The sequence below is a fragment of the Mesocricetus auratus genome, unplaced genomic scaffold (assembly GCF_017639785.1).
Source record: "Mesocricetus auratus isolate SY011 unplaced genomic scaffold, BCM_Maur_2.0 Super-Scaffold_100015, whole genome shotgun sequence".
NCBI lineage: Eukaryota > Metazoa > Chordata > Mammalia > Rodentia > Cricetidae > Mesocricetus > Mesocricetus auratus.
Genome location: NW_024429198.1, coordinates 26,666,222 through 26,684,022, shown reverse-complemented (window position 1 = coordinate 26,684,022; position 17,801 = coordinate 26,666,222). Strand labels below are relative to the sequence as shown.

Sequence of the window (17,801 nt, the reverse complement as noted above, 5' to 3'; positions counted from 1 at the left end):
AAGACTTCTATGATGAAGATGTGAAGGCATTGAAGAAATCAAGACTTAAACACAGTAAAGAAAGATACCAAGACAGAAAATCTTCCTTTGCAAATGGATAAACAGAATTCCTCTTATAAAAAATAACTACATTGTTTTATATGATGAACAGACTAAAATGGTTATGAACCCAGTAGAGAAATAAAACTATACAGCATTTTTTTCTAATTAAGGTAAATGTCAATGTAATCTCCCTCAGAATTCCAATGACATTCTCTACAGAAATAGTATCTGCATTCTTAAACATCACAAGGAAGCACACAGGTCTCTGAATAGCTAAAGCAATACTGAATAGAAGGAGCATTGTTTATAGTAACACAATGCCCAATCTCACTTTGTATTATAGAACCATAGTAGCAAAAAACTGCAAGGTGTTATCCCAAAATTATACATGTAGATCAATGAAATAAAAGACAAAGCTATCAAAAACATGCACTGAAGAAAAGAATACTTCTTTAGTAAATGATTCTGGGAAACCTGGATTCCACATAGAAGAGAATGGAACTAGATCTGCTGTTGGGACCAGAATATGATATGGTCCACAGCTCAATTCCAGGAGCTTGAATCTCCTATTGTCTTTTAGATGTTGGCTGGTTACAGTGGAGAATGACTTCTAGTTTGTATAATAATAAACCTAGGCCCCACACCCATCATGAGAGCTAGTGGGATGTGCCTGGGATTAGTAAGACAAGCATAAAGAATGGTGAGATGTGCCATTACAGAAAGTCTGAAGACTTGTGTACACGCATTCTAGGACAATCTCTAGGGTTAAAGGAAGCGTTTCCTAGTCAGCCCTATATACAAGATAATAGATGTCTTTTGCCAGTACCCCACTTTTAGAAAGCTATTTAAGAGGATGCTTGAATAAACTGTAATCTCCAGTATTGACTGAGAGCCCTCCTGAAATGACAAGATGTCTCTGTCTCATTCTTAACACCATTGGGTAACTAGAACTTCCCTGATCCACACTCCCCCACTCAGGGTCAGATCCGGGGCTGTTCGGCTGGTTCTGAACACAGCCCCAAAGATATCAGTCCAGGATAGATGACCCCTGTAGCGTAGGATTGATACAGGCTGGACCCCGGCAATCTGCATCTCTCACCCTGCTGAAAAATCAATTCGGAAGGGAACAAAGATTTTAATGGGAGACCAGAGATTTTGAAACTGTTGGGACAAGAACTGTAAGAAGTCACAGGCATAAGTAACTAAACTACAATAGCACGGGAAACAATCACAGGAATTGACAATTGGGATTACATGAAATTAAGAAGCTTCTGCTCAGTAAAGAAAACACTAGAATGGAGAATAGATGAAAGAATAGGAACAATTAATTCTTGACCAACTATATCAGACAGAAGATTAATATCTAAGATATATAGAGAATGAGGGGGAAAAAGGAATAAAAAGCAAATTGTGGATTCCAAAAACTAAGCAAATGTTCTGAAAAGACAATTCTCAAAATGAGAAATAAAACCAGACAATGAATTTGTGAAAAAGTGCTCATGGTCTGAGTAATCAGGGAAATTCAAATTACAGGTGCTTTGAAATTCCATCTCACTCCTCAGTAGAGTGGCATTGCTGCTCAGTTGGTAGTACTTCCTTATGATGCTAAAGCCCTGGTCTTGAGCTCCAGCATAGCATAAAAGCAAACGTGTTTTACATGCCCAAATTCCCAGCATGTGGGTACCAGAGACAAGAAAATCAAAGGTCATCCTTAATTACATAGCACGTTTGGTGTCTATGACTGTGGTGGTTTGAAGGAAAATGGCCCCCAAGGGGAGTGGCTCTATTAGATGGTGTGGCCTTGTTGGAGGAAGTGTGTCACTATGGGAGTAGGCTTTGAGGTCTCTTTTGCTCAAGCTTCCCTCAGTGTGATAGTCAGTTGACTTCCTGTTGCCTGCAAGATGTAGCACTCTCAGCTCCTGTCCATGTCTGCCTGCACGTTGCCATGCTCCCCCTTCCTGATCATAATGAACTGAACCTCTGAAACTGTAAGGAAGCCACCCCCAGTTAAATTTTTCCTTTATAAGAATTGCCATGGTCATGGTGTCTCTTCGCAGTAATAAAAATACCCTAAGACAACACCCTGCTTTAAAACAAAACTATATCAGAAAATGAGAAAACAGTACCGGTTATAAAGGAACAGCAATGAGACGAATAGGAAATGGAACAATCTTTCCGTAAACTCACTGTCATGTCTGCAGCCATAGCACAGCTGTCTTCGCCCCACACGCAGGGCTTAGCCAATGTCTTCATCACATACTTTCCCTTTCCAAAAAGGCAAGACTCTAGACCTCATATGAGATTTTGGATATATTTAATGGAACATGTTTTGTTTCTCTGACATTCCTAACAATTTCTGAAGCCTTCCCAGTTTTCACTTGAGCAAAGAGTTTTCATAAACTCATCAAATATTAAGATGCACCTTACTAAGTTATGAAGAGGAATATGGGCAGGAAATGGAAAAGGCAGTTATTCTGTTGAGAAGAAAATGATGAGCTGTAACATGGAATGAATATGTAGCTTAGTATGTCCACTTTGACATATTTTCAAAGCAATTTCTGAAAAACATTATACAATATTAAAGCACTATTTAAGCATCTAGCTAGTCAAATAAGCCCTACTTCTTGGAATGAGATAAAGCAAGCAATATTTAAATGACGTATAACAGTAATATGAGACAGAATTGGCATCAGTAGATTGAAGAAAACCACCATCAGTTACTGTAGATATAAGATCTCTGACAAAGATGAGCTACCAAACCTTACCAACACACAATATTTTAAGGACTGTGACAGAATGTTATTCCAAACACAATAATCACAACGCACTAGGAAATACCATTATTTACCAACACTCACTAAATTTCACATGAATTATATATCAATAATGTTCTATACGGTCTTTGGAGAGAAAAATCCTCTAAAGTCTCCAAACCAAGTCTTGTTGTGATAAAAATCTAGTATTTGGGATCCTTTCAGTGTTCAAAATTGAAGCAATGTAAGACTTTGGTTTTCTAACAAATTGATATACTCAGACTTGAGACATCTGCATGACTTTGATATCTGCAATGTTTTTCAGCCATACCAAACAATGATATATTATAAATTATAAGCAATATTTTCATGCTTTGCTAATATCCCAGTTTACCTTTGGTTGCTGTTTTAATACACAGACAAAAAGCAACTTGGGGAGGGAAGGGTTTATTTAAGCTGACAGGTTACAGTTCATCAGCAGAGAAACCAAGGCAGGAATTCAAGGCAGCAACCTGGGGGCATGAAATGAAGTGGAGACCATGGAGGAATGCTGTTTACTGGCTTTTACCATGGCTTGCTCAGTTTAGTTTCTTATATAGGCCTGAACCACCTGCCCAGGGTTGGTTCCATTAACAGCGGGCTTGTCTTTCCCAAATTAGTCGTTAATCAAGAAAATGTTCCAAAGACATGCTTATAGGCTACCCAGATGCAAACAATTTTCCAGTTGAGGTCCCTTCTTCTCAGATGGTTCCAGTTTATGTAACAATGATAAAAACTAAACAGCACAGTTGATTTTTTTGCCAACTTGATACTCAAATACATTGCCATTAAACTATAACCTTTCCTTTCTGGTCTATCCCCCATGGTCTCATGTTAATATCATAGTATAAAACATAGTATAATTTTAAGGGCTGGAGAGATGGCTCAGAGGTTAAGCACACTGACTACTCTTCTAGAGGTCCTGAGTTCAATTTTCAGCAACCACATGGTGGCTCACAACCAGCTTTAATGAGATCTGGTACTCTCTTTGGGCCAGCAGGCATACATGCAGGCAGAATACTGTATACATAATAATAAATCTTAAAAGAAAATAGTATAGTTTTAAAAGACTCATAGTCTTTAAACAAATCCATACACTTAAAAGTCCAAGATCTTCTTAAAAATCTGTAGTCTCTTAACTGTATGATAAATTAAATTCTTCCTATAATATTCAAAATAAATTCATGCCTTCTTAGACCAAGAGGGAAGAGCCAGGATACAATTACAATGAAACCAGAGAAAAACCCAAATCCAACAGTATAAATATTCAGTGTTCAATGTCTGGGATTTGCTCATGATCTTCTGGGTCTGAAAGGATATAGGTAGTCCCATCTATCCTGATATGGCATCTAGAGACACAGCTTGTTCTGCAAGCTCAGGCCTACTCCACTCTATATATGTGGGTGGCCTTGATGCTCATCCCAGTGTTGGCATCTCCAACTCTGGATTCTCCAATGAAACTGGGCTTGCACCTTCAGCAATGGACTTTACCGGCTTCTTTCGGATCTACAACCATGCCACGTCACCAGGCTTCAGCTTTTCCGCATAACACCTCTAATCCTGGCGTTCTCATGACAACTGAGACTGCATCTTCACTGACAGCCTCTTCAGTATGGCCTCACATAGTGTCAATAATAAGCTGCTTTCTATGACCCCTTAAGTCCTGCAGCTTTCTGGCCAACAAAATCAGTACCACAGGGTAGACTTTTACACATTTCCAAGTTTTAATGCCAGCTTGAGATGCAGCCTTGGCCTCATCTGAACTACAAATCCTGGAGACTGATATTGAGAAAATAACTTTGCAGAAGACTTTACCTCAATGCCGGGCTCTTACAAACTAGAGCTGGGTTTTTTTGTTTTTTTGTTTTTGTTATTTGTTTTTTTTTTCAGCTCCAGCTAATGAGCGTTAATTGTCTTAATATCCAAAGATTTTACTTCAGTGGTTCTGCTCTCGCATTAATCAAAGCTGTTTCTTCAGCCCCAGCTGGACAGAAATCACAGGTTCATAAATAAAATAAATCACCAGACAGCCCTGATAAATAATGGAAGAAACAGAAGTAGCCACATTTAAATTGAAGACCTAATGCAAGCTCATTTATGCTCCTTGCTTTCCTCCGGAACTTTACAAGCTAGAGTTCCACTGCCTGCATCTCTCTCAACAGTCCGATTTCCCAAGCTCCTTTAACATTTCAGTTAGCTCTGAGTACTTGATGGACTTTGCAAAGCTCAAAATGTTTCCACAATCCTCCTGGGAATTATGTACTCTTTTCCATAAGCTTGGCCAGGTCCATCATAGGAATACCCCCATGATTCTAATTTGTTCTGGTTTGCTTTTGGTTGCTGTGACAAAACACTGACCAAAAGCAACCTGGGGAAGAAAGGGTTTATTCAAGCTCAAAAGTTACATCACCAAGGGAAGACAAGGCAAGAACCCAAGAAGGAATTGAGGTAGGACCTGAACCATGGAACATAGAAGAACACTGTTTACTGGCTTTTCCATGGCCTATTCTGAGCTCTTCTTCCCTCCTTCCTTCCTCCCTCCCTCCCTCCCTCCCTTCCTTCCTTCCTTCCTTTCTTCCTTCCTTCCTTCCTCTTTTCTTAAATTATTTTTAAGATGTATTTATTTATGTATTTGAGTGTTTTACATGCATGTATTATGTATACCAGGTGCATTCCTGGTGCCTGTGGTGATCAGAAAAAGATGTTGAATGCTTTGGAGCCACCATGTAGGTGTTGGGAACTGAACTTGGGTCCTCTGTAAGAACAAAGAGTGATGTTAACCATTGAGTCATCTCTCCAGCCCTTCAGCTTGCATTCTTATACAATTCAGGGACCACCTTCTCAGAGGTGACACCACCCACAGTGAGACAGACCATCCCACACTAATCATTAGTGAAGAAAACACCCCCAAAACACACCCAGGGACTGATAGACAATTCAATTCATGTTCTTTCTTCCCAGGTATCTCTAATTTGTGCCAACACAAACTAACCAACACAGCCAATACAATTCACAGGATTTGTCTCCAATAATTTCCATATATTTCTTTAGAAGTAAGTGATTGGGTAATGATTGCTACACCATTTACACAGTGATTTCTAGTGTAGCAAATTTTCTCTTTTCATGTTTATATATTTGAAAATGATCTTCCAGTGTACATGTGTACAGTTTCTGTGGAATTCACTCACAGTTAATGAAGATCTGCCCTTGCTTAAAGGCTTAGCCACATTGTATTGGAAGAGTTTCTCAACAATACTTCTGGTGATTATGTTGTGAAGAATAAAGGATTTCCCATGTATATTAAATTTGTAGGATTTCTCTCATATGTAATATTTTGATGGTGTGTATAAAATAACTATTCAACAGTTGAGACACCTCCTTTGCCTTTACAAGGTCTGTCCAGTACTAAATTGATGGTGTTGAAGAAGGGTTGAATTATTAGTAAATTCCTTGCAATTTTATTGTATCGAATTATTCTTACTGTACTGAATTATAGGTGAACATTATTGAAGGCTTTGTAACAGTGTGCATTAATCTGGATTTTCTCTAGTATGAATTCTGTTGTGTTTAGTAAAGCCTGTACAAGTTTTAAGAGTATTGCTAAGTTGTTCACATTTATAGGGCTTTTCTCTACTATGGAGTCTGCAATGATGTTTAAGGTTTGAGGAAGAGGTAAAAGCTTTGCCACAGTCATCACATTTGTAGGGCTTCTCCCCAGTGTGAATTCTTTCATGTTGAGTAAGGCTTGTAGTACGAGTGAAGGCTTTGCCACAGTCTTTGCATTTGTAGGGTTTCTCTCCAGTATGAATTCTTTGGTGTCGAGTTAGATTATGACGGTTATTAAAGGCTTTGTCACATTCGTTGCACTTATAGGGTTTTTCTCCACTATGAATTCTCTGGTGTATCATAAAGGATGAATAAATGCTAAAGGCTTTTCCACACTCATCACATTTATACGGTTTCTCTCCAGTATGAACTCTCTGATGGCAAATAAGATTGGAAGAACAGTAAAAGGCCTTGCTACATTCCTTGCATTTGTAGGGTTTCTCGCCAATGTGGATTTTCAGATGCTTCTGCAGGTATGAAGCAAAAGTAAAGGCCTGGCCACACTCGTCACATTTGTAGAGTTTCTCTTCAATATGTATTTGTTGGTGTTGGTTAAGGCTGGAAGAACAGTTAAAAGCTTTACCACATTTTTCACATTTGTAGGGTTTTTCTCCAGTATGGATCGTCTGGTGTTTAGAAAGAATGCAGCGACCATTAAACGCCTTGCCACATTCTTCACATTTGAAAGGTTTCTCTCCGGTATGAATCCTCTGGTGGTTCAAAAGCGTTGAGAGAACATTAAATGCCTTGCCACACTCTTCACACTTGTAGGGTTTCTCTCCAGTGTGAACTCTTCGGTGAACAACAAGGCTTGAACAAGCAGTAAAAGTTTTGCCACACTCTTCACATTTGTAGGGTTTCTCTCCAGTATGGATTCTTTGATGTTGTTTAAGGCTGGAAGAATAGTTAAAAGCTTTGCCACACTGTTCACATTTGTAGGGTTTCTCTCCTGTATGAATTCTCTGGTGTTGAACAAGCAGTGATTTTGATCCTGTTGAGTAAAGGTTGAGGTATCACTAAAAGCATGCAGCTATACTTTAAATTTAAAATGCTTAGTTTTAATGTGCATACTCTTCACTCATGGTTACATATTTAAATGTAATTAAGAATCACATAAAAAAGAATCACATAAATGGGAAACTATAGACACTTACACACTATAATCCTTCAGCATGATTTTAAAAAAGCGGTAAGTGTGAAAACCCCTAAACTACCACTGAATTGTGAATATGAAGACAATGAAGAACAAACAAATAATGGAGCATTATTACACCTAAATAGCTAAGCCAGACATAATAACTATAGTGAGGACACTATGCTAAAGGAAATAAGCCCAGTGTATGATGTCAGTTGATCGTATTGTTGGTCTTACAGAGAAACTCAAAGTAGCAAAATTTGTGAGGCTGGCAACACACTGGTTGGTTGAACACACTGGAAAAAAATATAGCATTTCTTATGTGTATGGGGCTTCAACTCTCAAAGCTATAAAATTGTATGCAGATATGCAACATAGAATGTCCCTAACACTATGAAACAATACACTTGAAATGTGTAAGACAGTGTTATGTTTTAAACACAATTGAAGCACAATTTCTAGAAATACTCACTTAGTAGGACACAACAACCATTAAATAAATATTGAAGTGAGAGTTGAGTATGGCGACACATGCGTTTATTCTCAGCACTTGGCAAGCAGAAAGATCTCTAAGTTTGAGGCCAGCCTTGTCTACAGAGTGAGTTCTAGGACAGCCAAGGCAATACAGAGAAATCCTGCCTTAAAAAGTCACACACACACACAAAAGAACAAGTTGAGAAAATAAATATGACATGAAAACAAGAGTAATATTTTTACAGACAAAGGAGAACATATGACTTTGTTTTTAATAGACATGGATTCTAGATATTTTAAATCTTTACAGTGTCTTAAAGAATACAATATCTAATGTAGTAATTTACAAAAAAACATAGGGTACACTTGAGTAAATAATTATATGTGAAGCAATCAAAATCACAAAAAATAAACACAGAAAATAGAGCTGTAAAATGAGAAAAAGGAAAGTTTGGGCTCATAAAATTCTGAAAGACTATGGAAGGGGTGTTTAACAAAACCACTCTAAGGGTTTGCAATTTTCAAATATCCACATATCCAGCAAAGTCATACCCTTTAATCAATGACGCTGAATATACGGCAGAAAATAAAAACATTTGCAAAAATAAATTACAGGACCGGCAAAATGCCTCGGTGGGTAAGCCTGCCCACCTATGGTCCATTCTACAACCCACATGTGGAATGAGAAAACCAACTCCTTTGAAATTATTTTAAAATTTTAATTAAAATATACTTACATTACTTTCCCTTTCCTTTCCTCCTCCCAATCCTAGTCATGTTCACTTCCCTAATTCCTCCCATGCCCCCGATATTAAGTTGAATGCCTTTTTTCTTTGGTTATACTATTCACACACTCAAAATTGCATAAATATAGAAGGATAATCACTCACATATAAGTATATAACTACAATAACTCACAAAGAGCTCTATTTTGACTAATGAGTTTGTAAACGAAATTTGAGAATTGCATTTGTGGTGTTACAGTCTTACAAAGGCTCTCCCCATAGATTCTAAGAACCGGTGTGAGTTTTCTGAGCTGTGGGAAACAAAGTTATAATCTGGACCCTCACATGCAAAATGGTCTTTAGGGCTAGGGAGATAAGTCCGCAGTTAAAACTGTCTGTCACTCAAGTATGAAGATTTAAGGTTTGGATCCCCTTGTAAATGCAAGACGAGCATGGTGGACATCTTGTAATTCCAAGCGTGGAAGGCAGAGACAGGGAATCCCTTAAGCAAACTGGCTGAGGAGACTAACTATACTGGCTAGCTCTGAATTCAATGGAGATATCCTGCCTCAATAAATAAGGTAGAAGAGCTGTCATACAACATGCACACATACATACACACACATCCAAATACACACATACACCGAGTACTACACAGACATATACGCATGCATATATACACATCTAAATGCACACACACCCTGAGTGCTTCACAGACATATATGCATGCATACAAACACACACATCCAAATGCACACACACCTCCGAGTGCTACACAGACCTAAAGTTAAAAAAAAGAATTTGGACAATCTTCATAACAACATGCCAACATGCAGCATTCGGTAAAGCGGAATGGAGAGGCTGGACATGACAAGCCTCTAACAGGAGATGTCCTTTAATGGTAAGACAAAATATTTTCGCTTAAAACATAATTCTCCATGCAGGTTGGGAGGCCATGCTTTATTTTGCATTCCTGGGTGGCTCACGTGTATGCACTGACTCACTTATTCCTACATACCTGGGTGTGCGCCCACTCGTCTCTTCACACTCCAAGGCTCTTGTCTTTGTTCAAGCAATGTGATCAGATGTGGCTTAGAGACAGCAAGACCTGTTTGGAAGAGGAAACAAGATGCTTGGCTGTTTTCTCCTGGAAATTACCATGTGCTCAAAGGAAAGAGATGATAAAAGATTGTGGGAAATTCTATCTTTAAACACCTCCTGAAGGATAGGGTGCTTGTGAGTAATTTAAAACCTGCAGATTCTGAGCCTCATTACAAGGAGAAGTATTAAGGTGGGAGGGTGCTCTGTGCCTCATGCAGCTGAGTTTCTAACATTGATACTACAGTGAAGGACACATACTTCCAAAAACAGGTTAAAAAAGATGGGGGGAGGAATACAATGTTTCTCAGCACATCACATTCCACTTTTTTCTATAAAAGCCGTCATATGAACTACATTGTTGGACAGCATAAGCTCCCATGAGAGAGTCTACAAATGGAGGCAGTCACATGTTGACAGTGAACTAAGAGCTCACAAAGGACATGATCCTCACCCAGGAACACAAGGTGGCTGTAATTCTCCAGCATCACTTCCCTGTACAGATTCCACTGAGCAAGGTCCAGGCATTCCCTCTCCTCTGCAGAGAAATCAATGGCCACATCTCCAAATGAGAGCAGTTTCTGAAATCAAATGAAACCAATAGCACATTGAATAATACAAGCACTGAGTAGTCAATGTGCTTGGAGTCATAATTATAATTTTGCCAAAGACAAAATTAAAGCTAGAAATTATTATGACATGGGTATGTAATATTAGATATTTTCAAATGAAATGCCTCGTATTCATCCTCTTTAAAGAAAGAGGATGGCCGGGCGTTGTTGGCGCACGCCTTTAATCCCAGCACTCGGGAGGCAGAGGCAGGCAGATCTCTGTGAGTTCGAGGCCAGCCTGGTCTACAGAGTGAGTTCCAGGACAGCCTCCAAAACAATACAGAGAAACCCTGTCTCGAAAAACCAAAAAAATAAAAAAATAAAAAATAAAAAAATAAAAAAAATAAAGAAAGAGGATGGCATAAGATCAAAAACTTACATGAAAATAATTTTATGGTAAAATGTAAAATGTAGGAATCCACAGAAATACATATGGTGTGGTATGCTTGTATCATATACCACACATGACCTACATTGTCACAGGACAAAGCTATGCTGTGCACACCTCGTCTAGCACTGCAACATCAGTGGAGCGGGTCCATACACATGAAAAGGAACAGTTAGACATAGTTTTTGAAAGAGCTGACAGCCAGACTTGAAATGTATCATGCAATATGAGAACCATCTACAAACTCAGTAGCAGGAATTATAAAAACTCCCAAAGTAGATACTATGAAAATCTCTGCTCCTTGTGTTAAGTGTTTTTGATTCACATTCAAACCCGTCCATATAACTTCTGCATTTTCTCCCAATGGCCTCTGGAATGTCATATGGAAGACCAGAAAGTGAATTCAATACCCAGTAAACTATTCCTTCAAAGTTATCTAAGAATAGCATTTCTAATATAAAAAAATTACTTCAAGATTTAAGTAAAAAAAAGCAACTTCTTCCCCCATATCGTCATTTACACATGCATTAGAATACAAAGGGCCTTGGAGGAAAGGGCCGGGACTGCATACCACGGGAGACTGGACTCCTCCCTGAGGAAGAGGAAGGGAATCCCACATTAGCAGTTTGGTTTCTGGCTGGATGTGTCAATAGCACATGCTATGAGTGTGGTCATCAGTACCTACATGCAAAGCAGGGGTTCTGTTCTGGCTACAAGTAAGGAAGCATTCTTTACACAGTTGAATCTGTGTTATAAAGACTGGGGGAGGCACCTGTGGTGGTTTGAATGAGAAGGACCCTCATAGACTCATAGATTTGAATACCTGGTCACCAAGAGTGGCACTATTTGAAAGAATTAAGAGGTGTGGCCTTGTTTGGAGGAAGTGTGTCACTGGGAATAGACTTTGAGGTTTCAAAAATCCCACTCCAAGCCCAGAGTCTTTCTTCCTGCTTCCTGTGGATCCAGTTGTAGAACTTTTACACAGTTCTCCAGCACCCTGTCTGTCTGCACACCACCACGTTCCCCACCATGCCCTCTGCCATGATGACAATGGGATAAACCTCTGAAGCTGAAGCTGTCAGCCAGCCCCAATTAAATGCTTTTCTTTATGAGAGTTGCCATGGCCATGATATCTCTTCACATTAATAGAACACTAAGACAGCATCTGAGGGAGGGAGGGAGGGAAGGAGGGAGGGAAAGAAGGAGGGAGAGAAAGAGAGAGAGACAGAAAAACAGAGAGAGGGAGGGAGGGGGAGAGAGAGAGAGAGACAGAAAAACAGAGAGAGGGAGGGAGGGAGGGGGAGAGAGAGAGACAGAAAAACAGAGAGAGGGAGGGAGGGAGGGGAGAGAGAGAGAGAGAGAGAGAGAGAGAGAGAGAGAGAGAGAGAGAGAGAGAGAGAGAGAGAGAAGAATGCAAGCCACGGTGGGCTTCACCAGTCAAGCAGAGTGAAATAGGAAATGATGGAAGTCTCAGATTAGATGTGAACTAAGCCAACTGGAAGAGCTCAGGGAAAGTCAGAAGAAAGCATCATGAGCTCATGACAGAAAATAACATGGGTAGATATGCAAAAAGAACAAACATCCCCTGCAAATGTTGGGGAATATTTAAATAAGGCAAGGAGTGAATCCAAACAGTATCCATCACCAGAAATATGTTAGTGAGAAAAATTTAAATGACATGTCAAATACAGTCAATAGAAATTTTGAGGACATGTGGGAGTGTGGAAAGTCACCGCACGTCAATTATGGACTTCTGTCATTTCATAAGTTGTCTTTAAAAAACTTTTTTTTGCACAGTTGCATTTAGCCTAGGGTTGCCTTGGATCTTCTATGAAGCAGAGGATAACCTTAAACCCCTGATTTCCTGACTCCACTTTGGAAAAGCAGGGATGAGAGGATGCAGAAAAAAGTTTTCTTCTCAACCACAGGTTTGCTCACTTTAAATCACATGCATACAGGAAGGGTTTGTATACGTGAGCATGCTGCCGCAGCATCTCAACATTGTAAGAAGCCAGCGTCGCCACTCTGTGCTTTTCTTACATTAAACAATGCAAACCACGGTGCTGTTATTGTCCTGCTGGATAGTGGCATTAACTAGAAAGTGTCCACTGTTTTAATTATACTTGTATACCTCACAGAAAATGTTGGCATTTGAGATGAGGTGGTTTGAAGCCCAGGCTTCCTAAGAGTAGACTTCAATGTCAGACGACAGTCTCCAGCTCACAAACATTTGCTTTGACTGAAAAGTGAAAAGCAGGAAGGACAGGGGGAGGAGCCAACACTGTGTCAATCACAGGACCCTGAGAGAGCCAGAACTCTTCAAAATCACCTTTCAGTCTCTCCGACACACTATAGTACTTGGATAAGTCTTTCTAGAACTGGTTAGGAAGCATCGGGGAAGCTGGATGCCCTGTTCAGTGACAGAGTGGGTTTAAGTGAGTTTAGACACCGCAGATGGCATATGAAAGGCAGAAGAGCAGCTTGTGATGCGACAACAATGCAGACAGCCTCTCAGATGCAGGGCTGCTTCTTCCCAGAGGCATTCAAGCCCCCTCCCAAATGTCACCAACAACCCCTACACCCAAGTCCATTCCCAGGCCAACTCATGTCTCCATTCTGAAAAGGAGTCCGAACACACTGTCTCTGCAGGAACTGGATGATCTATTATTTTCTAGTGCTTTTCACTCTGCACCATGGAGTGAATAGTTGTTAGCCTGGTGCACAACCCAAATCTTTCCCTCTAGTGGATTATTCTGCCCTTACTTACATAAGAGTGTCAGTCCCAGGAGTCAGGTCACATTGATGATCGTGAAGGACTCCTATTCAAAATAAACCTAACAATTCATTCCAAAGAAAACTGTACCAACATTCCACACACCAATCACCCTTGCGGGACTCCCTGTACCTGCAAACAAACTAGTTTAGGAACTTCTGTCAACTCAAACCAAGAGTCCTAGGCTGGCTATAAAGTACAAGAGAGACCAGAAACCCAGTTTGCTTTAGATGCCATGGGAAATGCCAGCTGCCGTGTGAACATAGTTTCTTCAGTGAGCTACCAGCACAGGATCCGGGCTGTCAAATGCCCCACCTTGTCAGGGCGACCCCGGATTTCCTGAAGTTCTTACTCCCGGGGCCTGAGCCAGCTCCTCTGTCCCAGAAGCGCGGGGTGGACCCCGCAGGAAGCCTCGTGCAAACAAAGCTTAGAACCAACCCCACTGCCCTCTCGCAGCCCTGCGGGGGTTGGCCCAGCCTAGGTCAGCAGAGCACCTCCAAGTCAGCTTCTTCCCTCTTCCCACCCACAAGCCCTCCGGACCCGCCACCCTGCACGGTCCCTCAGGCCTGTAGGGCTGCGCTGCACCCTGCACCAACCTCCATGTCAGAGATGCAAACCGAGTACTGAGCGGGATCCGATTCTTGCCCAACTTTGGGAAAGAAGCATGAGTGCAGACCGAATGCGGAAACGCGGTTTCCAGAGCGGCTCCTCGTGACATCATAGAGGGGAGACTACATTTCCCACAAGTCTGTGCGAAGGAGTGTCATGCTACCCAAGACGATGATTGGTACAGTTGCTGGGTTTCTGCCCTCAGTGTAGATAAGGATGTGGGGATGGTGGGGAGGGAGGAAGCGGGGTGGAGGGAGAATCAGCCTTTGCTCTGGGACCCCCACAGAGAGTCAGGCTGCTTTTAAAATGTTGAATTCACTACAGGAGATGTTTGAGTGTCAGCCAAGCCTTTGACAGTTGTATTAATTAGGTTTGCCGGTTATTTCTGGTCAACATGTTGCGATTTAGAACTTAAAAGTCAACTTATTATGGAATCTTATTTTGATGTGTAACGTTCACATCGACTCGGTTTTACTTTAAAAATAATTCTAGGGAAAAAAATGGAAATGACTGTTTCTCTTTAAGGTGATTTTTGAAACCAGCCTGTGTGGCCCTCCCTGTTGTCACAGCTCCTCAGGAGCCTTGAGACAGAAGAACCCCAAACCCAAGGCTAACCTGGGCAAAATGGAAGGGATCTTGTTTCAGAGTAAAAAGGGGTTAGGGAGTGTCTTAGGGACAAAGAAAGACCTTGATTACGGAGGCTTTGGCTTAAAACTCAGAACCACACGCACATAACCAAACCCAGAAGCACACACATAGCCACTTGTTCTGTAGTGACACAGTGTGCACCATACATGGATAACTATACTCTGGGGTCCGTACAGCTAAGGGCGCGGGTCGGGAAAACAGAGATATTTAAATCACCGAACAAAGTCAAAAAGTTCAGCTGTCTGATGTTTACTTGCAAAGAAATCCCATCATCTATCTCAGGATCTTTGCAATCTGTCTGTCTGTAAGTCCCTTGTCCACACTTTCACCCATTAATCCGTGTAAGCGATTTCATCCAGTTCTCCCTGCTTTTTCATAAACTCAGGCATGTCTTCATTGTCGGGTGTGCTGTGAGCTCATGCTCACCTCCCCTGCTGCACTCCCAAGTGGAGGGGCACAGCTCCTGGGAGCACATGGGTGTGTATAATCACCCCCAGTCCATCGTCATCCGTTGTTAAATTCCCTGTGCAGAGCTTTGAACTGTCCAGTTTCCTCTCTTTTCTGACCCTGAAATTGATTCCATTTGACAATAATTAGAAAGTCACAAGTATCTGCCTTCAACTTGTCTCAATTTCTCCAAATCAGGGCACAGAAACAGTTTATCCTTAGATGAAAAGGTATCAGAAATAGTTTCGTGGGAATATCCAATGAGCCCATTGGGACAAGCCAGATTGCCACTGTTCAGTATTAAGACCTCCTATTTCTTAGTAGGAAGGTTTATTCCCTTAGTAGGAAGGTTTATTCCTGTACGGATCATGCAGAAATCAAAGCACAAACCTCTTGCAGGAGGAAGAGTTTATGCTCACATGATGGACACTGACTCGCTCATGACAAACAAAGCTGTTTCTGAGCTGACGGAACATCGCATAGTTATTTTTCATAACCATAAGGAAATCATATTGTCTTTTTTTCTTCCATGCAGTGATTGAGGCTGGGCTTTAATAATTAGTGACATGGATTCAAGTATTTTTGTACTATTAGGCAGGGAAGCATGAACTAAACAGGCTCTGTGGTAAATATGAAGAGATGTGTAGGTGATGGCCTTAATTACAGCTTGTCCCACCATCTTTTATCATTTGGTCCCCAGTGAGTGGTGCTATTTGGATAGGATGGGGTGACTGGTGGTTTGAAAGAAATTGACCCCCAAAGGGTGTGGCTCTATTAGGAGGTGTGGTTTTGCTGGAGTTCGTATGCCCTTGTTGGAGGAAGTATGCCATTGTGGAAGTGGGCTTTGAGGTCTCATATATGCTCAAGCCATGCCCAGTATTTCAGATCACTGCCTGTTGCCTACATAACAAGATGTAAAATTCTCAACTCTTCTCCAGCACCATGTCTGCTTGCATGCTGTAATGTCCCACCCGGATGATAATGGACTAAACTTCTGAATCCATAAGTCATATAGAACTACAAAGAATTTAATTAAATCTTCTTTATTATAGTTGCTGTGGTCATGGTGTCTCTTGAGAATAATAGAAATCCTAACTAGAAAGTGAACTGCTGAGGGAATTTTGTCACTGAGGTTGGGCTTTGAAAGTTTAATGATTTGAGTCATTTCTAGTTCACCCTCTCAGCTTTCTGTGTGAGGTCTATGAGCTCTTATCCTCTCTCCTGGTTTCCTTGCCTGTATCTTGCTGCCATGTCTCCCTGCCATGGTAGCCTCTTATCTTTCTGGATTCTTTAACAAAATAAACCCTTTCTTCAGTAAGTTGCCTTGATCATGATGTTTTATTCCAACCATAGAAAAGGAATTCAGGACAGTTGTGACAGAAGGGTGTTAGAACCATACAAGGTCTAGGAATGATTGCTGTATATCTTACCAGTCCTTACTATTGAATGATGTAGTGGAGGAACCGTGTGTCTGGTAACTTTTAGTTTCTAGTAATTTGACAAATTATTGCATTCTTTTAAAAATAATACACAGATAAGCCTGATACCCTCTGCCCAAGTTAATCATCACTAAGAGTTCAGACTACATGCAGCATGCTTAAAATAATGCTCATGATTACATACAGACATAAAAGTCTGTAGGCAGACTTTTCTGTCCCACCAGTCAGTTCCCAAATAACCATCCATGAGGGACTTGATACTTTATATAGATTTGAACTAGAAATATTGCAATATAAATAGAAGGGACTAGACCCTCACTCAACCCCCTGCTTTAGCAGCCATGACAGACTACAGAAAAGATATATATGTAGGCCTCTGACTCAGCACATAACACAAAGAAACTCCCTACCACCCCCTCCAGTCTCCTAGATACTTAGTTCCTAATAACCGTCTGGCCACAAAAGAAACTCCAGGAGAGACCAAAACCTCCCCTGTAGTCTCCAGGATACAGTTTTGAAAACTGTTGGTATCTATGAACAACAGGCCACCTGCAAGCAACAAGACAAAGCCATAGAAAACACAGAATGTTCCTTCACAGCACTGACCAATGAAAATAATTGGTACACAGGTATTTCATGCCAAAATGTTGTTCCCAAATGTCAACCAATCAGAAACCAACCTGTACCTACTGATATAATCCTGTAAATTTTGTCTTTAAAACCTAGCAGTGGTGGTGCATGCCTTTAATCCCAGCACTCAGGAGGCAGAAGCAGGTGGATCTCTGTGAGTTCTAGGCCAGCTTGGTCTACAAAGAGCTACAAAGAGCTAGTTCCAGGACAGCCTCCAAATCACAGAGAAACTCTGTCTCGAAAAACAAAAACAAGCAAACAAACAAACAAGAAACCTAGCAGTAGACAGGGAACTTCACTCACTCTGGTGGCTGCTGCATCAGTCAGCTAGATGAGGTCCCTGTCATGGGTGGATGAATAATAAAACCTTTCTTTTATAGTTCA

At 40.8% G+C, this 17,801-nt stretch overlaps 1 protein-coding gene across 1 annotated transcript; it reads right to left on the bottom strand.

The window, feature by feature from the left end:
- Nucleotides 1-5,760: 5,760 nt before the first annotated feature.
- LOC110343647 (zinc finger protein 92-like) lies at nt 5,761-14,350 on the bottom strand. The gene is made up of 4 exons (XM_021235634.2): nt 14,241-14,350; nt 10,327-10,453; nt 9,793-9,882; nt 5,761-7,431 (listed from the first exon to the last, which is right to left on the bottom strand). Exons 1-4 carry the CDS (start codon nt 14,244-14,246, stop codon nt 6,365-6,367), a joined length of 1,290 nt encoding a protein of 429 aa, XP_021091293.1. The 5' UTR covers nt 14,247-14,350; the 3' UTR covers nt 5,761-6,364.
- Between the last annotated feature and the right edge of the window lie 3,451 nt (nt 14,351-17,801).